Source organism: Lycorma delicatula, chromosome 9, assembly GCF_047948215.1.
Source record: "Lycorma delicatula isolate Av1 chromosome 9, ASM4794821v1, whole genome shotgun sequence".
Taxonomy (NCBI): Eukaryota; Metazoa; Arthropoda; class Insecta; order Hemiptera; family Fulgoridae; genus Lycorma; species Lycorma delicatula.
In genome coordinates this window covers 80153974-80173807 of record NC_134463.1, presented here as the reverse complement: position 1 = coordinate 80173807, position 19834 = coordinate 80153974, and the positions used below count along the sequence as shown (strand labels likewise).

At 30.7% G+C, this 19834-nt stretch overlaps 1 protein-coding gene across 3 annotated transcripts in view; it reads left to right on the top strand.

Annotated features, from left to right (window-relative positions):
• LOC142330595 (uncharacterized) overlaps positions 1–18061 on the top strand; it is a 111561-nt gene extending 93500 nt beyond the window's left edge. For all 3 annotated transcript variants that reach the window (XM_075375988.1, XM_075375987.1, XM_075375986.1), the window contains exons 9-15: positions 832–955; positions 2911–3026; positions 5274–5345; positions 5497–5657; positions 7394–7788; positions 16710–16899; positions 17989–18061. In XM_075375988.1, the coding sequence (XP_075232103.1) occupies positions 832–955; positions 2911–3026; positions 5274–5345; positions 5497–5657; positions 7394–7788; positions 16710–16899; positions 17989–17992 (1062 nt within the window). In that variant the 3' untranslated portion in view covers positions 17993–18061. The remainder of the gene's footprint in view (positions 1–831; positions 956–2910; positions 3027–5273; positions 5346–5496; positions 5658–7393; positions 7789–16709; positions 16900–17988) is intronic.
• Positions 18062–19834: the final 1773 nt, after the last annotated feature.

Here is a 19834-nt window from a genome sequence, read left to right as displayed (position 1 = left end):
AGTCTAAGGTAATAATTTTAAAATAAATTAAATTGATATGTGTAAAAAAAAATTACTTTGTAGGTTATTTATCTTTAGTCAATAACTATATAGAATTATGGACTCATCTCTAATTTTGTCGAAATTTAAGAGTATACCTTATTTAGGATCCAAGTTATTCATTGCAATTGAAATTATTCAGAAACTCCTTTCACCCAATTTACAACCCTCATAAGGTATACAGTACTTTCACCAAAAAGTCAGCACTGAACAATTGTGATAGACACTATTTTTGGACTAAATAATTTGTTTTCAGTGAAATTAAGTTAAGAATTAAATTGGATTCATGTAAGACTAAATTAAGTAAAGTTAAGCTTAAGATGTAAGTTTTGGTAAATCTGCAGTGTATATGTATGGAGTAAGTAACTTGGTTTAAGTGAAATTTAATTAAGTTTTGTTAGGTTAGGTAATTTAATTTAGTTTTGTTATGTCAAGGATAACGTTAGGTTAGGTAACTAACAATTCTATTTGCTGAACTTTATATGATATCGACATAACTTAATGCTTGCTTCACTCGCTAACCTTATGTAATTAACCTTAAATTTAATTGGCTGATTGTTAGACTGAGTCCCATAATTGAATACAATAACAAATTTAGTCTGAGAATAATGTGTATACCACTTCACAGTGCTGAATTATGAAATTTGTAGTGATTGTACTGTATAACTTAACAAGGGATGTAACTGGAGTGGGTTGAGTATATTGAGGTATATTCCAAATTTCATTAAAATTGGAGGCAGGTCCATAATTATATATAATTTATTATATTAATTGTTATAATTTTTTTTTTAGGCCCAATCGCCACTTATATCAGTTCAAACGGTTGTTGGGACAAAAGTGAATGCTTCTACTACTCCTACAATGGCAGCATTATTTAACAAGGATAAACATCCCTTAGCATTACCTATGCCACCTGGTATGTAAAAATAATAATTTTCTTTTGTTCTTTACAGGTGTTTTAATAATCTCCATTGTAGATTTTTTTATATTTAAATATTAGTTTGTATGGTAAAGGTAATCTGTAAACTTTTTGAACTCTTTGCATTGCCTACATAAAATTTGTAATCTTTATTTACATTTTGATCTATATCCAGGGCAGTATGCTCAGAACACTATTAATAGTTGGATTGAATAACAACACATGCAATAATCATTCTTGTTAATATTGTATATGAGTGTGCAGACAGAGCGAAAGAAGCTTGTTTTCAGCCTCCTTTTACCAGTTACGTTGCTTCTAACAATCCTGTCTGTTGGAAAGTAGTTCATGATGAATGGCAAAGTGAATGGGATGTCACCATGAACTTCACCCTGTTATGAGCAGTGCCTCACCGTGGAGCTCCTTATGCAGAAATAACTGTCAAGAGGAGGTTATTATCTGCTGTGAATAGGGCTCATGAATAGGGCTGTGACAGTGCACCATATCCTTGTGAATTGTATCTTTTATGTGATGTTGTGTCACAAGTTTAAACTAGGGGCTAACATGCAAACTAGTCCAGGCGATAATAAAATCCTTTTACCGTAATAATTTACAGTATTTTAGGGCCATCTATTTATACTCAAATATTTAAATTATTGTAGTGTGTTTTTAGCTACTTATGCCGCCAATTGCTGTAAAGCAGTTTGAAATTTTATTATTTTAATTGAGGTATAAAATGTGATATTAGTTTATTACAACAAATATATCATGTCCGGGCGATGATAACACAGAAGCGGTTTTTGCACAGAAAAAACCAATCCCAAAAAAATAAATTATTTTATGTGGTTTGTCACCATGATAGAAATACCAGTTTCAAGACATTGTGCATAAAACGCATTTGTATAATTTTCTTCATTTTTGTATCTTGATTAAATATTTTTCAGCTATCGGTTTGTTTTACTTTTGAAATGTGTTATATGCATCCAGTGAGTTGATGCTTTGTGTTGCTACTGCAGCTTTTTGTTTACTTATATGTTCAGTAAAGTGAACATGAATTTAAGTTTTTAGCATATTTCCAAAGAATTAGGGAATTGCTCGAGTATACAACTCTGGTGTTAATAAAAGGATGAAATTTCATCATAGTTTCTGGTTCCTTCAGAAATAGATTGAAAGCAGTTGTGGTCGGTGGTGGAGATAATCTCTGACCTCATTATCTGAAGATAAATCAAATGTTCCTTTGTTGAACTCATGAGAACAGTGACCATTAAGAATGGGCAGAAAGCTCTGCTGTGCCTCCTGGGTAACTATATCTCAACCTTACTTTTTGAGGAAGATATTTTTGACAAAAAAGATTTTTATTTCTTGTTCTCAAATTTGGGGTTAAAAAATGCTGTAAGGAAGTAGTTCTAGGCTAGTTTAAGTCCCAAAACCTACAGTAAGCCCCCAGAATTTTATCAGGCTCATCCCTGATAAAAATTACTGCTACACTTAGATTAATGAGATTTAATTCTTATATATTCTCTGGATGTGCTTGATGATTTTTAAATTGATCTTTAAAAAAATCATGGCCTGTACTGACAAGCAGAGGAGGTTAGAATGAGGCCTACCAAGATTTTGTGTGAAGCTGTGTACGTCAAGTTTGGTACTACCAGTTGCCAAGTAATTGCAATGTTGCAGCCAAGGCTTAACAGGTTGCTTTTTTTGACCTGTAGAATGGGTACTGAGTAGCTTGTCATACATATCCTGCACTGTCATGCAAGATATCTATCTTGCAATACATTTATAATGCTCGGCTAGTATCTTTCATCATTAAGCATATTTAGGGAAAATCATTTCAAATTCCACTTCATGAAATCCAGAATATCTAGGAGATGATCATTACAAAACTGAATTGATGCAGTTTCATTTTTAATTTGTAATTTTTTTTTATATTTAAATTTATTTTTTAAATATAGCCATGTCAGAAGCAGAGAAAGCTGAACAAAGAAGATTAGAAAAAGAACGTAGAAGACAAGAGAAGGAGTTACGACGACAGGCAAAATTAAAAGCAAAAACAAAGAAAATGATCAGGGTAAGTAAATTGATCTGTTATTAACTACGTAATACATTACTTAACTGAATGTAAACCTTTATAAAATTATGTAAAAAGTTGTACATATTATATATAGGTTAGCAGTACTTTAAAAAGTTGTAAAGCAGTTTTATAGCTTTTACATTGTTTTAGGTTTTATAAAACTTCAAAAGTTTTAAGCTCTTCAGTATTTTTAAAGATGTAAGAATTTGTCAAATTCTGCATGAATTTTATCAGAAAATATGTATTATTAAGTCCTGCAAGTTTAGACTTCAAGGGACTAGTAAAATAATAGCATAAAATGTTAAATGTGTAAGAATCTAGTTATAATACTATCAGGTATTGTTATTCATTGTATTTTTCCTTTCCTGTTGAAAGAGAACATTTTATGTGTTGATTTTGCTTCTTTTTTTTCAACTATGAAAGAAATACTTTCCATTAAAAAATTCATTGAGATGCTGCCTTTAACAGTTAAAATTCATTTTCCCCTAATTCAGAATCTTTGGTCAAATTCTTGTCAATAAGAATAAAGATAAAAGTTGAAAGTTTGCTCCATTCTCATAACCTTTTCCAATTTAAGTTAACTAATTTTCTAGTGTTTTAAAAATAATCATATTTTTTTCTTTTATAAAAAAGTAAGACTTAATTTTATGGATTTTATTTATAAAAGGTTATGTTAAATTTACATACAATAAATCCTTAATTTATTCTGTATGACAGTAATCTTGTTATTTTTTAAATTGCACAGTCACAATTGAAGAAATCAATCACCTTATTTTTTGGTGAGTGTAATTATCATGTCAATAAGCAATTTCTAGATTTTTTTAATTTGACCTTGAAAAGGGGAAGAAGGATGGTAAAAATAATTTTGAACAGTTATTGTAAATTTTCCCAATCCTGACTATAATGAACGAGATATTCAGTAGATTTGGGTTTGCAAATACTCTTAGATCAATATTTAAAAACCATTTTTTGTTTTTCTTTAATCCTGATTTTTTTTACCGGGTGTGAAGTTATATGGTGCTGTGGTTCATCTAACACACCCATTGCCTTTGTTACGGTATGTGTAACTGACTACACCTGCTTCTGTTTACTTGACTAAAAATATAAAATAAAAAGATTGACTGCTATCGGGAATGCAAGTAACCAAATAGTGCAGACGAAGCTGCAATGGGAAGCTAGTATAATAATAAAATAAAAGTAAAACATAATTGTTCAGTCAGTTCTAGCTGAAATACAAATAAATTTATAAAATAAATCTATTGATTATAATCTTTCTACCAAAAAATAAAATTATATAATACCACCAAAAAAAGCCAGTTCAGTGTAACTACAAATGATCTGCACAGTAACAACATATAAATGTTTCTGATGTGCTTACATATGATACCGAGTTAACAGTAACCAGCTGACTCTGCCAGTAGAGATAGAAAAGCCGCTGTGCACCACACTATGGTCAGCAGGTAGCATGTATGCATAGCCCACACGCCTGCAAGTACTCGGTACTGAATGTTTTAATTAATTTCTTTTATATTATACTTAATTTTATGAGAGAACCTTTTCCTTAGTTTTCCTTGTAGTCTTTCTTCACACTTATCTTCCTATTCATTATTTTCAGTGCTTGTTTTTCTTCTCTCACTTCACTTGCATGTCTAAACCAAACATTTGAGTCTTGCTTTCTCTATTCTGTATAAATAAAATTCTATTCACTGTATTGTTTCTTGATAAAATTATTTATAAAATTTTTCTGAGCAATAAAATATGAAAAAGGGAAATAAACAGTTTGTCAAGAGGAAGCTAAGCATATATTTAGAATTTAAAAACCATGTATGAAAATTTGTTCATATTTTTACTAAGATAAATAATCTAAATACTGCAAAAATACCTTGATTTTTTGCCTTAATGAATTTTTTTAATTGAAAACTATGTATATGCCTGTAAGAATTGTAACAAATTTGTCTATTTGGATAACTTGTATTTATTTTGCATGAAACGGATGTGAAAAAAATATATTGTTACCAGTTTCTAACAGAACATTGAATAATTAATGTTACATTGGTGTGAGTTAAACTGACAATGGAAATATATATGAGTATATGGGTGTGAGAGGAAATTCATCTGTACTTGAGCAATGGTTATTGGGGAGTAAAAATATTGAGTTATCATGTATATTCTTTATTTATTACTCTTAGGTTATATTGTAGTTTCTTCATTATTATATATTTATTTATTTTTTTTTTTTTACAGAAAGCATTATTATTTAAAGAAGGTCTGACATCAAATACTGATTTTGATAATGAAGAAATGAAACTAATTGAGGTTAGTTTTAATTTTTATCCGTAATATATTCTGTATTTTATATTGCTAACTCTGCTACTCCTATTTGATAAATTCATGCCTTAAACGGTGCATAAATTGTTTTTAATTACAATTCCTAACTATTACATTTTATTGGTGTTATTAATTTTAGGAAGCTATGGATAAAACTGGTGAAGAAGAAAATGCAGAGGTTTTAGGTGATTCTGAAAATGGTGCTGATGAAGGTGAACAGCCAGAGCCACGTAACAGTGCATTATTTAAACCGTTACCTCCACCACCTGATAAAGGAATATTAATATCACCAGGTTTCAGGTAATAACATGTTTAATATATTTTTTCATCTTTTATGACCATCTAGGATCAGTTTAGTCAATCCATTATCAAAGTCTCTTTTAAGGGACTGTTCAGGCCTTGTTGTCTTCACTGTACTCTTTTACACATTCAATCTCTATGCCCTTTCTGATAGTGAAAATATTCATGATGTGAGTTTCTTTCTTGTAAGTGTGAAACGAGTGTTTTTGTTTTAATTTTTTTTTTGTTTAATTTTACTTTTTTGTGGTGACCAATTTCCTTCAGAACCTCTTATTTTTCTTATCCATCTGCATCCTGTCTTGAGGTTTAATGTACGTATATATTTAAAAAATGTTATGGAATTTGTTATCATAGTAGCTCAGAATTAAAGGAAGCTACTGATGTGCCATAAAGTCTATTAGAATTGGTGTTTTCTTTTTTTATCGATCAAAATCTGAAAAAAAACAAAAAGTTTTGCTTATTTATAGTTTTTGAAAAAGTGATGGGTCAGTTTAAAAGATATATATATATATATATATATATATATATATATATATATATATATATATATATATATTATATTGTTAATAAATGCAAGTTCTTAACTAAGTTCATAAAATTAAGACACAAATGTATCTTCATTTTATGAACTTTAATTTTAACATATAATAATGTTATTGTATATTTGAGAATTTTATTTAATTCTAATATTTATTTATAACTAACATGTATTTTAATATTTTCTAATTTATGCTTGTTTTGCAATAAATTCAAAGGACTCAGGATTATACATGAGCATTGTTTGTGCATCACTTATCATAAAAGAGTGAAATAAAACGTTATGGTAAAATGAAAGCCAAGGAAAAAAATGCATAAAATAGAAAGCACATTAGCAAACTCACATATAAATAGTATTGATGATTTATGTACAGATTTATAAAAACAACAGTATTTTGTTAGATTTATTGGATTTTCCTTAAAGCAAAGAAAATTATAATTATTTTAAGATGATTGAGCTTTTTATTTTTTTCTTATAATTACAAAGAAATAAGTTACTGTAAGAAACCAAAATAATTTTCAAATAGGTAGCTGATATAGGTAGTTATTTCATTAGGTAGCTGATTACTGTATTTATTAATATAGTGGTAATATCCTGAAAAAAATTAATAGACAAAATTATGTAGTAAATATCATATAAAATTAATAAATTATTTATTTTTATATAAAAAAAATTGTGCAATCTGACCTAATTTGTTTAATCTAGCTAACCCAGATAATATTTTTACTACTTTTCAGAGTGCTTTAACTCTTTTTTTTCTGAATATCACATACTTCAAAAGCTTGTTTTATGTAGAGATTGACATATTTTATTAGTAATTCTTGCTAATAATTAAAACTTTATTTTCTTTATAATAGCAAATGTGGTGACCTATTCTCACTGTAAATGAAAACATGTATTGAAAAATGATGAAAATAAATATATATTTTTTTTTAAACTGTCACTTAAAATTGTACTACTAATGTAGCAGACAATTCACTCCAATGAAAATTGGGGTGTAGTTTTATTTCATTTTCTCTAAGGTTTTTGGTATTTTCATCCATCTACATTTATCACCAGGATATCTTAAAGCTGATTACTGAATGCTACAATGCTACTTACTGGCCTGGTTGGTAGCTTTTACTTCATTAGTAGTATTGTTATTATTGTCATATTTTTTAATATTGTTTTATAAATTATTTTATGCTTTTTATTACAGAGAGAAGCCATTAAATAGCAGTGCTGATAAGACACAAGCAAAAGTTGTGTCGTTTGCAGATGGTGTTAAACCAGGGGAAGGTACATCACCTTCTGCTGGTGAAGACCATCCGTTATCACCGCCACCTGCCACAAAATTACCAAAAGAGAAGAGGTTTACTAAGAAAAAAAAGAAGAAAAGGAAGGTTAAAGTTAGAATTATTCGATTAGATGAAGGTGAAGAAGATGAGGGTGAGGAGGAGGAAGATGAAGATGCTTCACCTCCACCTCCTCCTCCTGGTTCACCACCTCCAATGTATCAATATCCACCAGGTTATGTTTATGCTTCTGCTCAATCTGGTACGGTTATTGCTGCTTCTAACTCAAACCAGCCACTTCCTCCTCAGCCGTATGGTGGTAAGTAATTTTAGTTCTATAATTTTACTATTTTAAGCATGTAGTATCTTGCTTAAAAGATACACACACGTAGATGTTACAAGATATTATTCACCTCATTGTTGTGTAATATCGAGTTGTGGCTATTAAATAATAAAACTAATGCTGTAAAATATTTTATTTTAAATTTATATCTATTTAGTTATTATCCTGTTCAATATACATCCCTCCTCTATGCTTACTACAATCCATGCAAATTTTCCATTGTTCAAAATGGTGCTGGAAGTCTTCTTCTGTGAGCTCTTACATGATGCGTGCCACTTTTTCTTTCACAGTTTCAACGGTCTGAAATCTTGTGTAACTTTTAATGCAGATTTGACCTTTGGGAACGGATAAATCACATGGTGCCAGGTCAGGTGAAAAAGGTGGATGGATGGTCTAACACTGGGATATTATACTTGGCTAGAAGTGTCTTGACAGACAATACAGTGTGAGTCGATGCATTGTCCTGATGAAGAATCCATGACTAGTTCTTCCACAATAAAAAAGGACCTAGTTGTTTTTTCTTATTTTTTCACAGAGTTGAGCAAGGACCTCAAGGTAGTAATGTTGATTAATAGTTTGACCTTCAGGAACCCAGTGAAGGTACACAATCCCATGAATATTGAAAAAACAAGACCCAGATGAACATCATATTCAACATCTCCTCAGCCATCTTGGAAATGCTTAAACCACTCACAAAACCCACACACATGATAAACATTCATTGCCATGTACTTTTTTTTAATAAAAGATAAGTTTCAGTAGTGGTTTTCAAGTTTCATATGAAATTACATGACAGATTCTTTGCTCTAATAAAACACATAATTTTTTCCAAAAAACAGATGTTATCTAAATGAATGCCAGACTAATATGTCTACAGAAACTGGAGTGGCAACAATTGAAAGAGAAGGCTTCACGCTACACAGGTGTCGGTCGTATGAATTTGGTGAATGCGCAATTCTTCTGCAGCAGCATTAGTCTTGTTATTTAATAGCCACACATCATATACATAAACTTGTTAATTTCAAGAATGACTGTAGTAAAAAAAATAACAGGTGTAGTAAATGCCTGTGTTGACAAAAGTTGATGGTTGATCAAAAAATTATTTAGAATCCTATGGAAATAGAATTTTACCAAAATGTGATGTAGACCTTACCCACCTTATATGTGTTATTTTTTTTACACTTTCTTTATCTTTATTATACTATTGAAATCGATGAAAGTTGAAGGTCCCACACACACACCTTCCTCACTTGCCATCCCACTTGATCTTTGTTATTCCTTTTGTGACAATGCTTACTGTTGATTATTTAAGTGTATTACAATTTTACTTTTCTTTTGTGTTCCAAAAGTTTATTCTATAAAAATAAATTAATATTAATTTCAACCATTATGTCTTATAAAGAGGTTTGTTCAAGCCCTGTATTTTTAAGACATTACTTTGAGGTATGAGCATTTCTAATATGCGAGATAAATTTTAAAATTAATAAAAATCTGAAATTTAACTTAGTTATCTTCTTGTATTTCCTTTATTTATAAGTTATAAAATGTCATTGTGCTTGTCTGATCAGTGTTTTAGACTGATTTATTTGGTGCACAAGATATTACTTTTATTGTAAAAAAAAAAAGGAGTAATAACATAACAGATAACATAACTTGTTCACAGTGATATTTTAAATAACATACGGACAGATGTTCATCTTTTGAAAAAATTATCATTTATTTATTATTATATTAATTCAGGTTGTTTTTAATAAATATCTGTTAATATCAAAAATTACATTCAAATATTATTTGTCATATATACAGATTGGTCAATGATCTGCAATTCAAAAAATAAAATTCAATAATTTAGTCCAAATATTCAGTAACATTATAAAAATAATTAATTTAGTCAATTTTTTTTGTCTTCAGTCATATTTCTGGTTTGATGCAACTCTCCAAGATTCCTTATCCAGTGCTAGTCATTTCATTTCAGTATACCAACTCCATCCTACATCCTTAACAATTTGTTTTACATATTGTAATTTATGTACCCCAAAATTTTCCTTAACTTTCCTGTATGCTCAGTCTGTTTTACCACTGTTCATTTCTCTTTCCACTTCTGAACACTTTTCTTTAATCCACTCTTCTTTCGCTAGTTGCACTTCCTGTTTATAGTTTTCTTAATTGTTGATAGTTCCTTTTACTTTCTTCATCACTAACATTCTTATATTTTCTACGTTCATCCATCAGCTGCAATATATCCTTCGAGATCCAAAGTTTTCTACCAGTTCTCTTTGTTCCGCCTAAGTTCGCTTCTGCTGATTTAAGAATTTCCTTTTTAACATTCTCACATTCTTCTTCTACATTTTCTACCTTAACCTTTTTACTCAGACCTCTTGTGATGTCCTCCTCAAAAATCTTCTTTACCTTCGCTGCCTTAAGCTTCTCTAAATTCTGTCAATTCGTCAGACACCTTTTCTTCAGGATTTTAAACCGCAGTCTACATTTCATTACTAAATTATGATTGCTATCAGTGTCTGCTCCAGGGTAAGCTTTGCAGTCGACGAGCTGATTTCTAAATCTTTGCTTAACCATGATATAATCTATCTGATACCTTGCAGTATCATCTGGCTTTTTCCATGTGTATATTTTTCTATTATAATTTTTAAACTGGGTGTTGGCAATTACTAAATTATACTTCTTGCAAAACTCTATTAAGTCGGTCCCCTCTTTCATTCCTTTTGCCCAGCCTGTATTCACCCACTATATTTCCTTCCTTGCCTTTTCCACTGCTTGCATTCCAGTCTCAAACTATTATTAAATTTTCATCCCCTTTTATGTGTTTTAATTACTTTGTCAATTTCTTTGTATACACACTCTACATCATCATCATCATGGGCACTTGTAAGCATATAGACGTTAACAATCATTGTCAGTGTAGGTTTTGATTTTATCCTTATTACAATGATTCTATCACTATGCATTTTGAAATACTCTACTCTCTTTATGTTATTGTGCATTATGAAACCTACTCCTGCCTGCCCATTTTTGAAACTGAGTTAATTATTCTAAAATCACCTGACCAAAAGTGGTTTTCCTCTTTCCACCGAACCTCACTAATTCCTACTACATCTACATTTATCCTATCCATTTCCCTCTTTAAATTTTCTAACTTACTAACCTTTTTTAGACTTCAAACATTCCATGCTCCAACTCGTAGAATGTTATTTTTTAATTTTCTGATGACTCCTTCCTTTAGTAGTCCCCATCCAGAGATGTGAACAAGGGACTAGTTTACCTCCAGTATATTTTACGAAAGAAGGTGCCTCTTTGTTATATAAAAATGCAGAGAGCTACAATTTCTACGAAATAAAGCAGCTATAGTTTTTCATTGCTTTCAGCTGCACAATAATCAGAAGATTGAGTGATGTTTATATGGTCGTTTGTCGTCTTGACCTACGCTCATATCAACTACTGAAAGAGCTGCTTACCCCCTTTCAGGAATCATTCCTTAGTCTGGCTCTCAACAGATACCTCTCCGTTATGGTTGCACCTTCGGTCCAGCTACTCTTTATCACTGAGCACTCAAGCCCCCTCACCATCAGCAAGGTCTCATGATTCATAGAGGGAGAAGTCTTTATGTACCTTTTTAAAGGAAATTGTATTGAATAAACCTACACCCTTACCAACCTAATAACTGCCTGTTCTTAAAGAAATGTTAGCTGCATGCAAGAAGTGACAGTGAATAATTCAGGTGTAAATGAGCTTATTGCATACTAGTCACGTTTTTAAAAATTATCTTCCTAGTTGCCTTAATAATTTAAAACAACCAGGAATTATGTAATTTTCTTAGTTAGTGTAAATAATGTTAAAGGTATTTTGTAAAAAAATGAAAAGTTATTCTGCAGCAGAATAATGTTTGATTTTAATAATTTTTTTTATTTTACTTTGTTAGAGGATGTAACTCATTTTATTAAAGCATGCTTTTTCTGTTTTTCTTTTTTCTATGGCAAAGTTGTCTTTTTTTAATATGTGGATAGACAATTATTAATTCTATATTTATTTATTTACCAAATTGTAATTCCATTATGTTAACATTTTATGCTTTTTATATTTTTGCTATTAAAAGTATACTTTTTTCTTTCTTGTAACTTAGAAAGTACACAAAATTCGTTTATAAGAAAAATTAAAGTAGAGGAAAAAAGTTAAATGTAATGTGGTGGTGTCAACTTGTATTCTGTGATAGATTGCTGTGCTGTAATCACCACCTTATATATAACATTGAAGAGAAAAAGATAGATTGAGAGAGAATAACACTATATATATGTTTATTTGATATTATGGAAGATTCATAATGTTTAGAAAGAGAATTATGTAAATGGTCACGTGTAGATAACAAATGAGATTATTTTGTTGCCCAATACATTGCTTTAATTTTCTTTTTCAATCAAGTCATCAGAAATGAAGTCAAGGGTTTGATTCTTTCAAATGAAGATAGTTTATTGTTCCTTCAACCAAAATAAGACCTTTGTATTTTGACAGTGGATGCCTCATTATTTAATTTCCTTTCCAGTAATACATCAGTAATGATAAAATAAATTATGAATCTAGTTTTATTTTTTTAAATAGTTTATTTTGGCAGGATATAACTGCTGGTCTAATCAACATTGCAATTACAGTAATTGCAACAAATTGGAAAAAGAATTTATAGAAATAAAACAACAGCATATTTAAATGTGATCAGGTTTTGATTTTGAGGTTTTTTCCAGATATGTTTAGAATTATTAACTCCTGGGTTTTGTGTAAAAATGTAAAACAAGTATTGGTTTTATGAGGAAAAATTTTGACTATTTAAACAGATTTTCAAAATTAAAATTTTAGCAAATACTCACTGAATATAGCTAAACTCCAAATATGTATATAACTATACATATGAAAACTTTTATTTAAGTATTGGTTCAATAAATTGAAATTTTTTACATAACTTCTTAATTGGAGAAAAATAACATTTAAGTGATAAAATGACATTGTAGTTTTGTTCTCAATTATGATTTCAAAATATAAAATATCCTTGTATTTGTGTGTGTGTGTGTGTGTGTGTGTGTGTGTGTGTGTGTGTGTGTGTGTGTGTGTGTGTGTGTGTGTGTGTGTGTGTGTGTGTGTGTGTGTGTGTGTGTGTGTGTGTGTGTGTGTGTGTGTGTGTGTGTGTGTGACTTTTACTTTCATTATTTCTGCAATTTATTTTGTATCATTTTTTTTTAAAAATTAGCCAGTCTAGTTGACAAAAAATAATGTAAGTTTATGACCTTAATTTGTATCAAAATTTGAAAATATTGCACTGCTTTAAAACAGTCGTACAGGATTTTTATAATTATTCCTTTTTTAAAAAATGGCTCCATTAGAAGATATTTTTTAAAATAATCCCTCTAGAAATCAGTTCTTATGACCACCATCATTCTCACAGTGTGCTTTTCACTTGCCAGATGTTGATATTTTTATACTCCACATGATTTACATGTCATTGTTGTGATTTGCTAATGAGTAAAGGAAGATACTGTTTCACATGTGCATTGTGGCAACTGTAATTTCACTCAAAGTTATTTTCCAGACTTAACTCTTACAACTCTTTTGAACTTCAGATAAAATGCATTTTGACATATTTTACAATCGACATCGTAAAATTTTGATAGTGGGCTCTTCTAAACATGTATGTAATATATGCATTCGGTCTCAATAAAGTTTATAATGATTTTATATTGATTATTCAACAGTTATAACTCAGCTGATTTTAGTGAGGTTGTTGTATTCAATGTTTATTTCACATTGTAGGTCATTAAACATTGTGACTTCAATGTGACATTATTTCATCTTTACATTGTTGTAGGTCATAAACCTGTTAGTGACCTAGACATTTTACAGTTCATATCTGATGAACTATTATTTAAAATCACCAGTGAGCCTAATAGATATGCAGCTGGAAAAATACAAAAGAATACACTACTTTGACAGCGGTTATTCTGGCATACATGGTGTCCTGTAACATTAGATTAAATAAAAGCTTTTTTAGAAGACTAGTAAATATGGGTTTGCATGAAAAAAGTTCATTTCAGGACTATTTTCTGAAGACTGGACTGAGAAACACCCATTTGTTAAGAATGTGTTTTCCAGAAATAGATTTTACTGGATTTTCTGGTCTTCCATTTATGTCCTCCAAATCCTAACTCATGCAGCTGTTGAAGAGGGGTTAAATTGGTAATTGTTGTGAATATACTGTATGGAGCATTTCATACCATCATATTTTATATCAATTGATGAAAGCACAGTTGGTTTCAAGGATAGTGTAATTTTTAAGTGTTATAATATGGGTAGTGTAATTTTAATGTTATAAACCAACAAAATGGGGGGGACTAAAAGTTTATGTTCTTCCCGATTCTAAAAGTGGATATATATGGACTTTTGAGCCATACTATGGCAAACCAAAGTTTAGTAAAGCCTGATTTGCTTGCCCCATGAAGAATTGTGATGCACTTAGTACATAATCCAGATTGTGGGTTTTCCTTATACAGGGTGATTCAAAGAAATGGAAAATTAAAAAAAATGAAATAACGTTAATAAAGAAAATTAATTTTATTTCATGTAATTGTACAAATGTTGCCATTTTAGGATACATGCATTTTAGTTTATTTTTTAAAGATGACATCTTCCAGGTGACCTCCTCTTCTACGTAACCACTCACGAAGTCTCTTCGTTAAATTGTTCATGTTTTGACGTAACGTCTCAACTGGAATTTCCGCAATTGCTTCTCGGATCTTTGCCTTCAGTTCTTCCGTTGTAGCAGGTCTACTGTGGAACACTTTGAAGGTAACCCCACAAAAAGTAATCGCAAGCTGAGAGATCAGGCGATCTGGGAGGCCATCTAATGTCACCATTTCGTGAAATGACATGTTGGCCAAACAATCGGCGTACAGCTGCCATCGATATTCGTGCAGTATGTAACGTTGCTCTGTCTTGTTGAAACCAGGCTGTGTTAAGAATTGGTGGAAATCTCTTTTGTTGTGTTCCACAATAAAGGTTTCAAGCATGGCTACGTAACGAGCCGACGTCACTGTAATCGCAAGACCGTTGTCATCCTCAAAAAAATAAGGGCCTATAACACCGTAAGATGACATAGCATACCACACGGTCACTTTCTGGTTGTGCAACGGACGCTGGTGTAGCTGCGTAGGATTTTCTTGTGTCCAGTATCTGAAATTTTGCTTGTTAACAAATCCACTGAGGTGGAAATGTGCTTCGTCTGACATCCACAGTTCGTGAACAAACTCTTCGTTATCATTTATCTTCTGAAGCATTACATTACAGAATTATGCTTGCACAACAGCATCGTTCGGTTTCAGTTCCTGGACGATCTGCAACTTGTATGGATGGAATTGCAAGTCCTTCACTAACATTCTTCGAACACGAACTATGCAATTGTAAAGATGCTGAGAGACGACGGATTGACTGATGTGGTCTTCGTGTGACAGCATCTTGTAAAGCTTGAACATTCTGTGGTGTACGGACAGTTTGCTCACGGCCTGGAGGTTTCATTTTCATTGCCGAACCAGTTTCCTCAAAATTAGATATTCATGTTTAATTGCATGTGCTGATAGAACACGGTCGTGCCGTCCCAGATTAAAATGACGGCGAAATTCTCAACGCGCTCCCTACACACTGTCATTGTTTTTGTAAAACGCTTGATAGCAAATGCACGTTGCACCACTCCAAGGATCGATGACAACTAAATGGCAGGTTAGGTTAGAGAGGCTGGCGCCACTTATCAAGTGGTATCAATCGCCCACGGCTACCAACACAACTTTCAAAATTTCCCGTTTCTTTGAATCACCCTGTATAACAATCGGTTCTAAACAAGCCTAGAGCTAGCATTTGAATTAAACAAATTTAACATCCATTTGACTGGAACCATAATGGGAAATAGGAGTGGCTTACCTGAAGAAGTTAAGGACAAGGCTGTACTAAAACAGCTGAAACTGAAAAATCAAGAATTTTTCCTTTTGTCATATAAATGATGTTCATTGTTTAGTGTAGCGTGTTAAACTGTACCTACCAAATGCTCAGTACTTGTTATGGTAACAGCACAGAACTAATTGAAAGGAGAGCTAAAGGTGTTATTTATGAAAGTGTTGTAAAACCAATTGTTGTATGCCAGTATAATAAGAATATGGGGGTAGTGTGGATCGTGCTGAACATTACATATCAAGCTGTAACTTTGGACACAAGTCTATAAAATGGTGGCAAAAATTATTTTTCTGGCTTTTGGAAGTTTCAGTTGTTAATTCATATTTCCTGTTCTCTAATTCAAATACTCAAATTCATTTCCTCTAATGACGCATAAGAAAGACTTATCCTCACTTTATTTATTCATAAGAGAAAAATACCTCCAGAGGCTGTGCTGTGTGTAGTAATAGAAAATTGACAATAGATAATAGAAAGAAGACAAAGTTTTACTGCTTTTACTGCAAAACATGTATACAAAAACCTGGTTTTGGGGACAAAATCTGGGAGACTGCTTTGAAAAGTGTCACACCCTCAAGGACTACAAGCTTCACTGTCTGTAAGTAAAATTTATTATTGGCCTTTTCATCATGTTATTAAAGTTATTCAATAACATAATATTAAAGAAAACAACATCATCCGGTATTTCAATATGTAGTTTGAAAATCATGTTTTAGCCAAATTAAAGAAAAAATAATGTAATCTGGACAGGTGGCCAGGGCCAGCATATTGATAGTTCTAAGGGTTAATGATATTATTGTATTAATTAACTTTAAGCTTTTCCTTTCAGTTCACACAGTTATAGAAACATATATGTTTTGTTCAATGGAAGAATTTAATTTGTTACTTTGAATTTCTTGCAGTGTTACCAGGAACTGTCCCTGGAATTGATGCCAGTGCTACATTGAATGTTAACTCTGTGACTGCAGGTCAAGTTTATCCTGGAACAACATCATATCAGAATCCACCAAACAGTGTGCAGTTCACTACACCACCGCCACCACCACCACCTCCACCATCATCATCTTTGGTACAAACAACTAATAAACGCAAGTGAGTTTTTTTTTAATTGCTCTTATATTGGTATTACTGGATTTGAGTAGCAGGATAAGCTAATTTTTTAGTATCTCCTTATATAATATCCTTGAATAGTATGATACCTACCTATAATTCTATTTGTATTATGAATTTGTTTTGTATATGCAGATTAAATTAAAACTGTTAGCTAAGAAATCTTAGATACATGAGATGTTTAATTTTCTCTTAGTTTTAATTTTTACTGTGTATTTTGAAACATCTACATTTGCCACATCTATTTATTCACATTTAGCAAATACCTCCTGGTCTACCTGTATGTCACAGTTTTAACCAGATTTTCAACCCCATCAGAGAAACCACGCATGTGGTTTCCATATACTTTTTTTGTGAACTATAATTTTTTAGCCTTGTTGAATAAAATTATACCAAATTAGGCCAACTTATTGAAAGTAATAATCATTCCAATAAATAATTTTTAAGGTGAGGGGTTAAATGGGACCCAAACTTAAAATACTGATTTGATTTTTTTTTCCTTTAATTTTTAAGATTGAAAATCCAACTTCATTAGTATTAATATACATGACACAGGAACCTGAGTCATATACATGACGCAGGAAGTGAGAGTCCATGGAACCCAACTTTAATACATGAAAAGATTTTTGAATTTCTTATAATTTCTGATAAAATGTTTCAGTTCTTCAAGTCACGACTGTAAAAAGTGTTATGAGACAGCTTTTGAGCAAGAAGGGATCAAATGGGATCCAAATTTTTTTCTGATTTCATTAGCAGTAATATTCTAAATACAATATAATTTTAATGATAAAAATGTCATTTGGTCCAGGAGGTTAACAAAGACCCAAAAACATATTTTTTGATTTCTTTTCTCAAGTATACTCCTAATTGATTTGATTTTAATTCTTTTAAGGTAAAAACATCATTTGATCAAGAGAATATTATCGGACCCAAATATTTTTTACTGAATATTATGATCCTTTTCTTAATTATACTCTAAATATTGCATAATTAAGTCATTAAGATTTAAAAACGTAATTTCTTTTTGTTGAAATTATTGCATTAACAAATATATGTCTTAATTTGTTGCAGATGATGTGAAACAATTGAGCGGCTTAATTGCTTGAAAAAAAAAAGTTACATATGCAGTCTTCTTGTACATACATACATATGTATATGATAATTGATAACTTTTAGTGCAATGATAACACTAATTATTAGTTAGAACATTAATTCATTAATCTTTTGTATGCGTGTATTTTTATTTTACAATATTGTGTTGTATAAAATAAAATATATACCTAATTAAATTTTTTTATGTATGCATATCTATAATTGTCCTGTATGGAGATATTTTTCTTTACTACGTATGTATACATACTGTTTTAAAAAGTAATAATTTATGTATATAATTAATAAATATGTATGTATTTTTTATAATTTCTAATTTTAATTTACTGGTAGTAGTAAAACCTGCTCTATTGTGGCTTGTTGCACCCCAAATATAAGCATAAAAGAATTAAGTATTTCCATGATAAAAAATAAAAATTTTAAAATAAAATTAAATGTATCAACTTAATAAATATATCTACACAAAAAAAGGTAATATGAAATTACTTCATATATAATAATTTTGTTATGCGTTTTAATTATTTAAGTAGATTATGTACCATATTATTTAAATTATTGAATTCAAAGTATGAAAAACTGCACAGTGGTAAAGTCAGTTTATGACCCTGCACAGATGAAGGCATTTACCTGGCTTAACGGCACACATATAAATGAGAATTACTTGCATGACAAATTAAGAAGTTTGGTTAACGTAGAGAGTGATATGCACACAAGCCTGAAAGACTTTTGTACACATATCCCTCAGTTTCTTTTAGCAAGTTATATGTGCTTGAAATATAGAAGTTGGCCCAAATCAAAATGTATGTACAGGAGAAAGAATATAAGAAATCTACATTTCTTTGATCTTGCAGCAACTCATTTTTCAGGTATAAATGCCAACCAGTCTTATCAAATAGTTGCCTTTTTTTTTTTTTTTTTTTTTTTTTTTTTTTTTTTTTTTTTTTTTTTTTTTTTTTTTTGAGGGGTTTCTCAAAAAACTGCAGTTTTTCCTCATAGATTGCTTATGCAATCTGCAAAAGTGTAGTTTAAATTGAGGTTTTCAATGAAAAACCTGTACAAATTAAATATTATGTACTTTAGTGTTTTCGGTTCCTTTGTTGACTGCAGGCAGTGTTATTTAGCGTCATATTAACTTGAAGGTTGGTGTTCAGAAAAATATGGTGATGTAGACCCATTTTTTGGCAAGAAATCAGCCTTGTCACATTTTTCACTAAATCATTAAGTATTTAAACATCTATCTCACTTCTACTTTGTTAAAAATGAGAGTACCTTGCAAAGGGTTGCATTGCTAATTAATTAGGGGATATAGTCAGAAAACAGTCAAATTTATTAGCAGATACTAGAATATAAATTACTTGAAACATCTATCTATGATCAGTAGATTGAGAGATTTTGGTGTTTCAGTTTTTTGTGGTCTTTGATAGGTTTTTAGTTTTATACTTCTGTTAAATTGAAGTTTAACCTTTCATTGCTGTGCCTAATTGTTACAAGCACAAGACAAATAATCAAGCCTACTATCTTCCAAATTTATATATACATTTTCTGATTTTATTATGTTATAAAATTGTTATATCACCTAATATCATGTTATACAGTAGTCATATGTTTTAACTTCCTCTGCAACTATCATTATTATGTTTTCAGTAGTTGCGTGTATAAAAATTACAACTAATAATAAGAATGGCTGCTAAACACAAACACTTGATTAGTAAACAACCATTAATATGTGTTTGTCTTTTCCTGATACATAACCATTCTCATGCTTAGTCTGTATCAGCCCAGAACTAGTCAGTTGCATTATTTAATT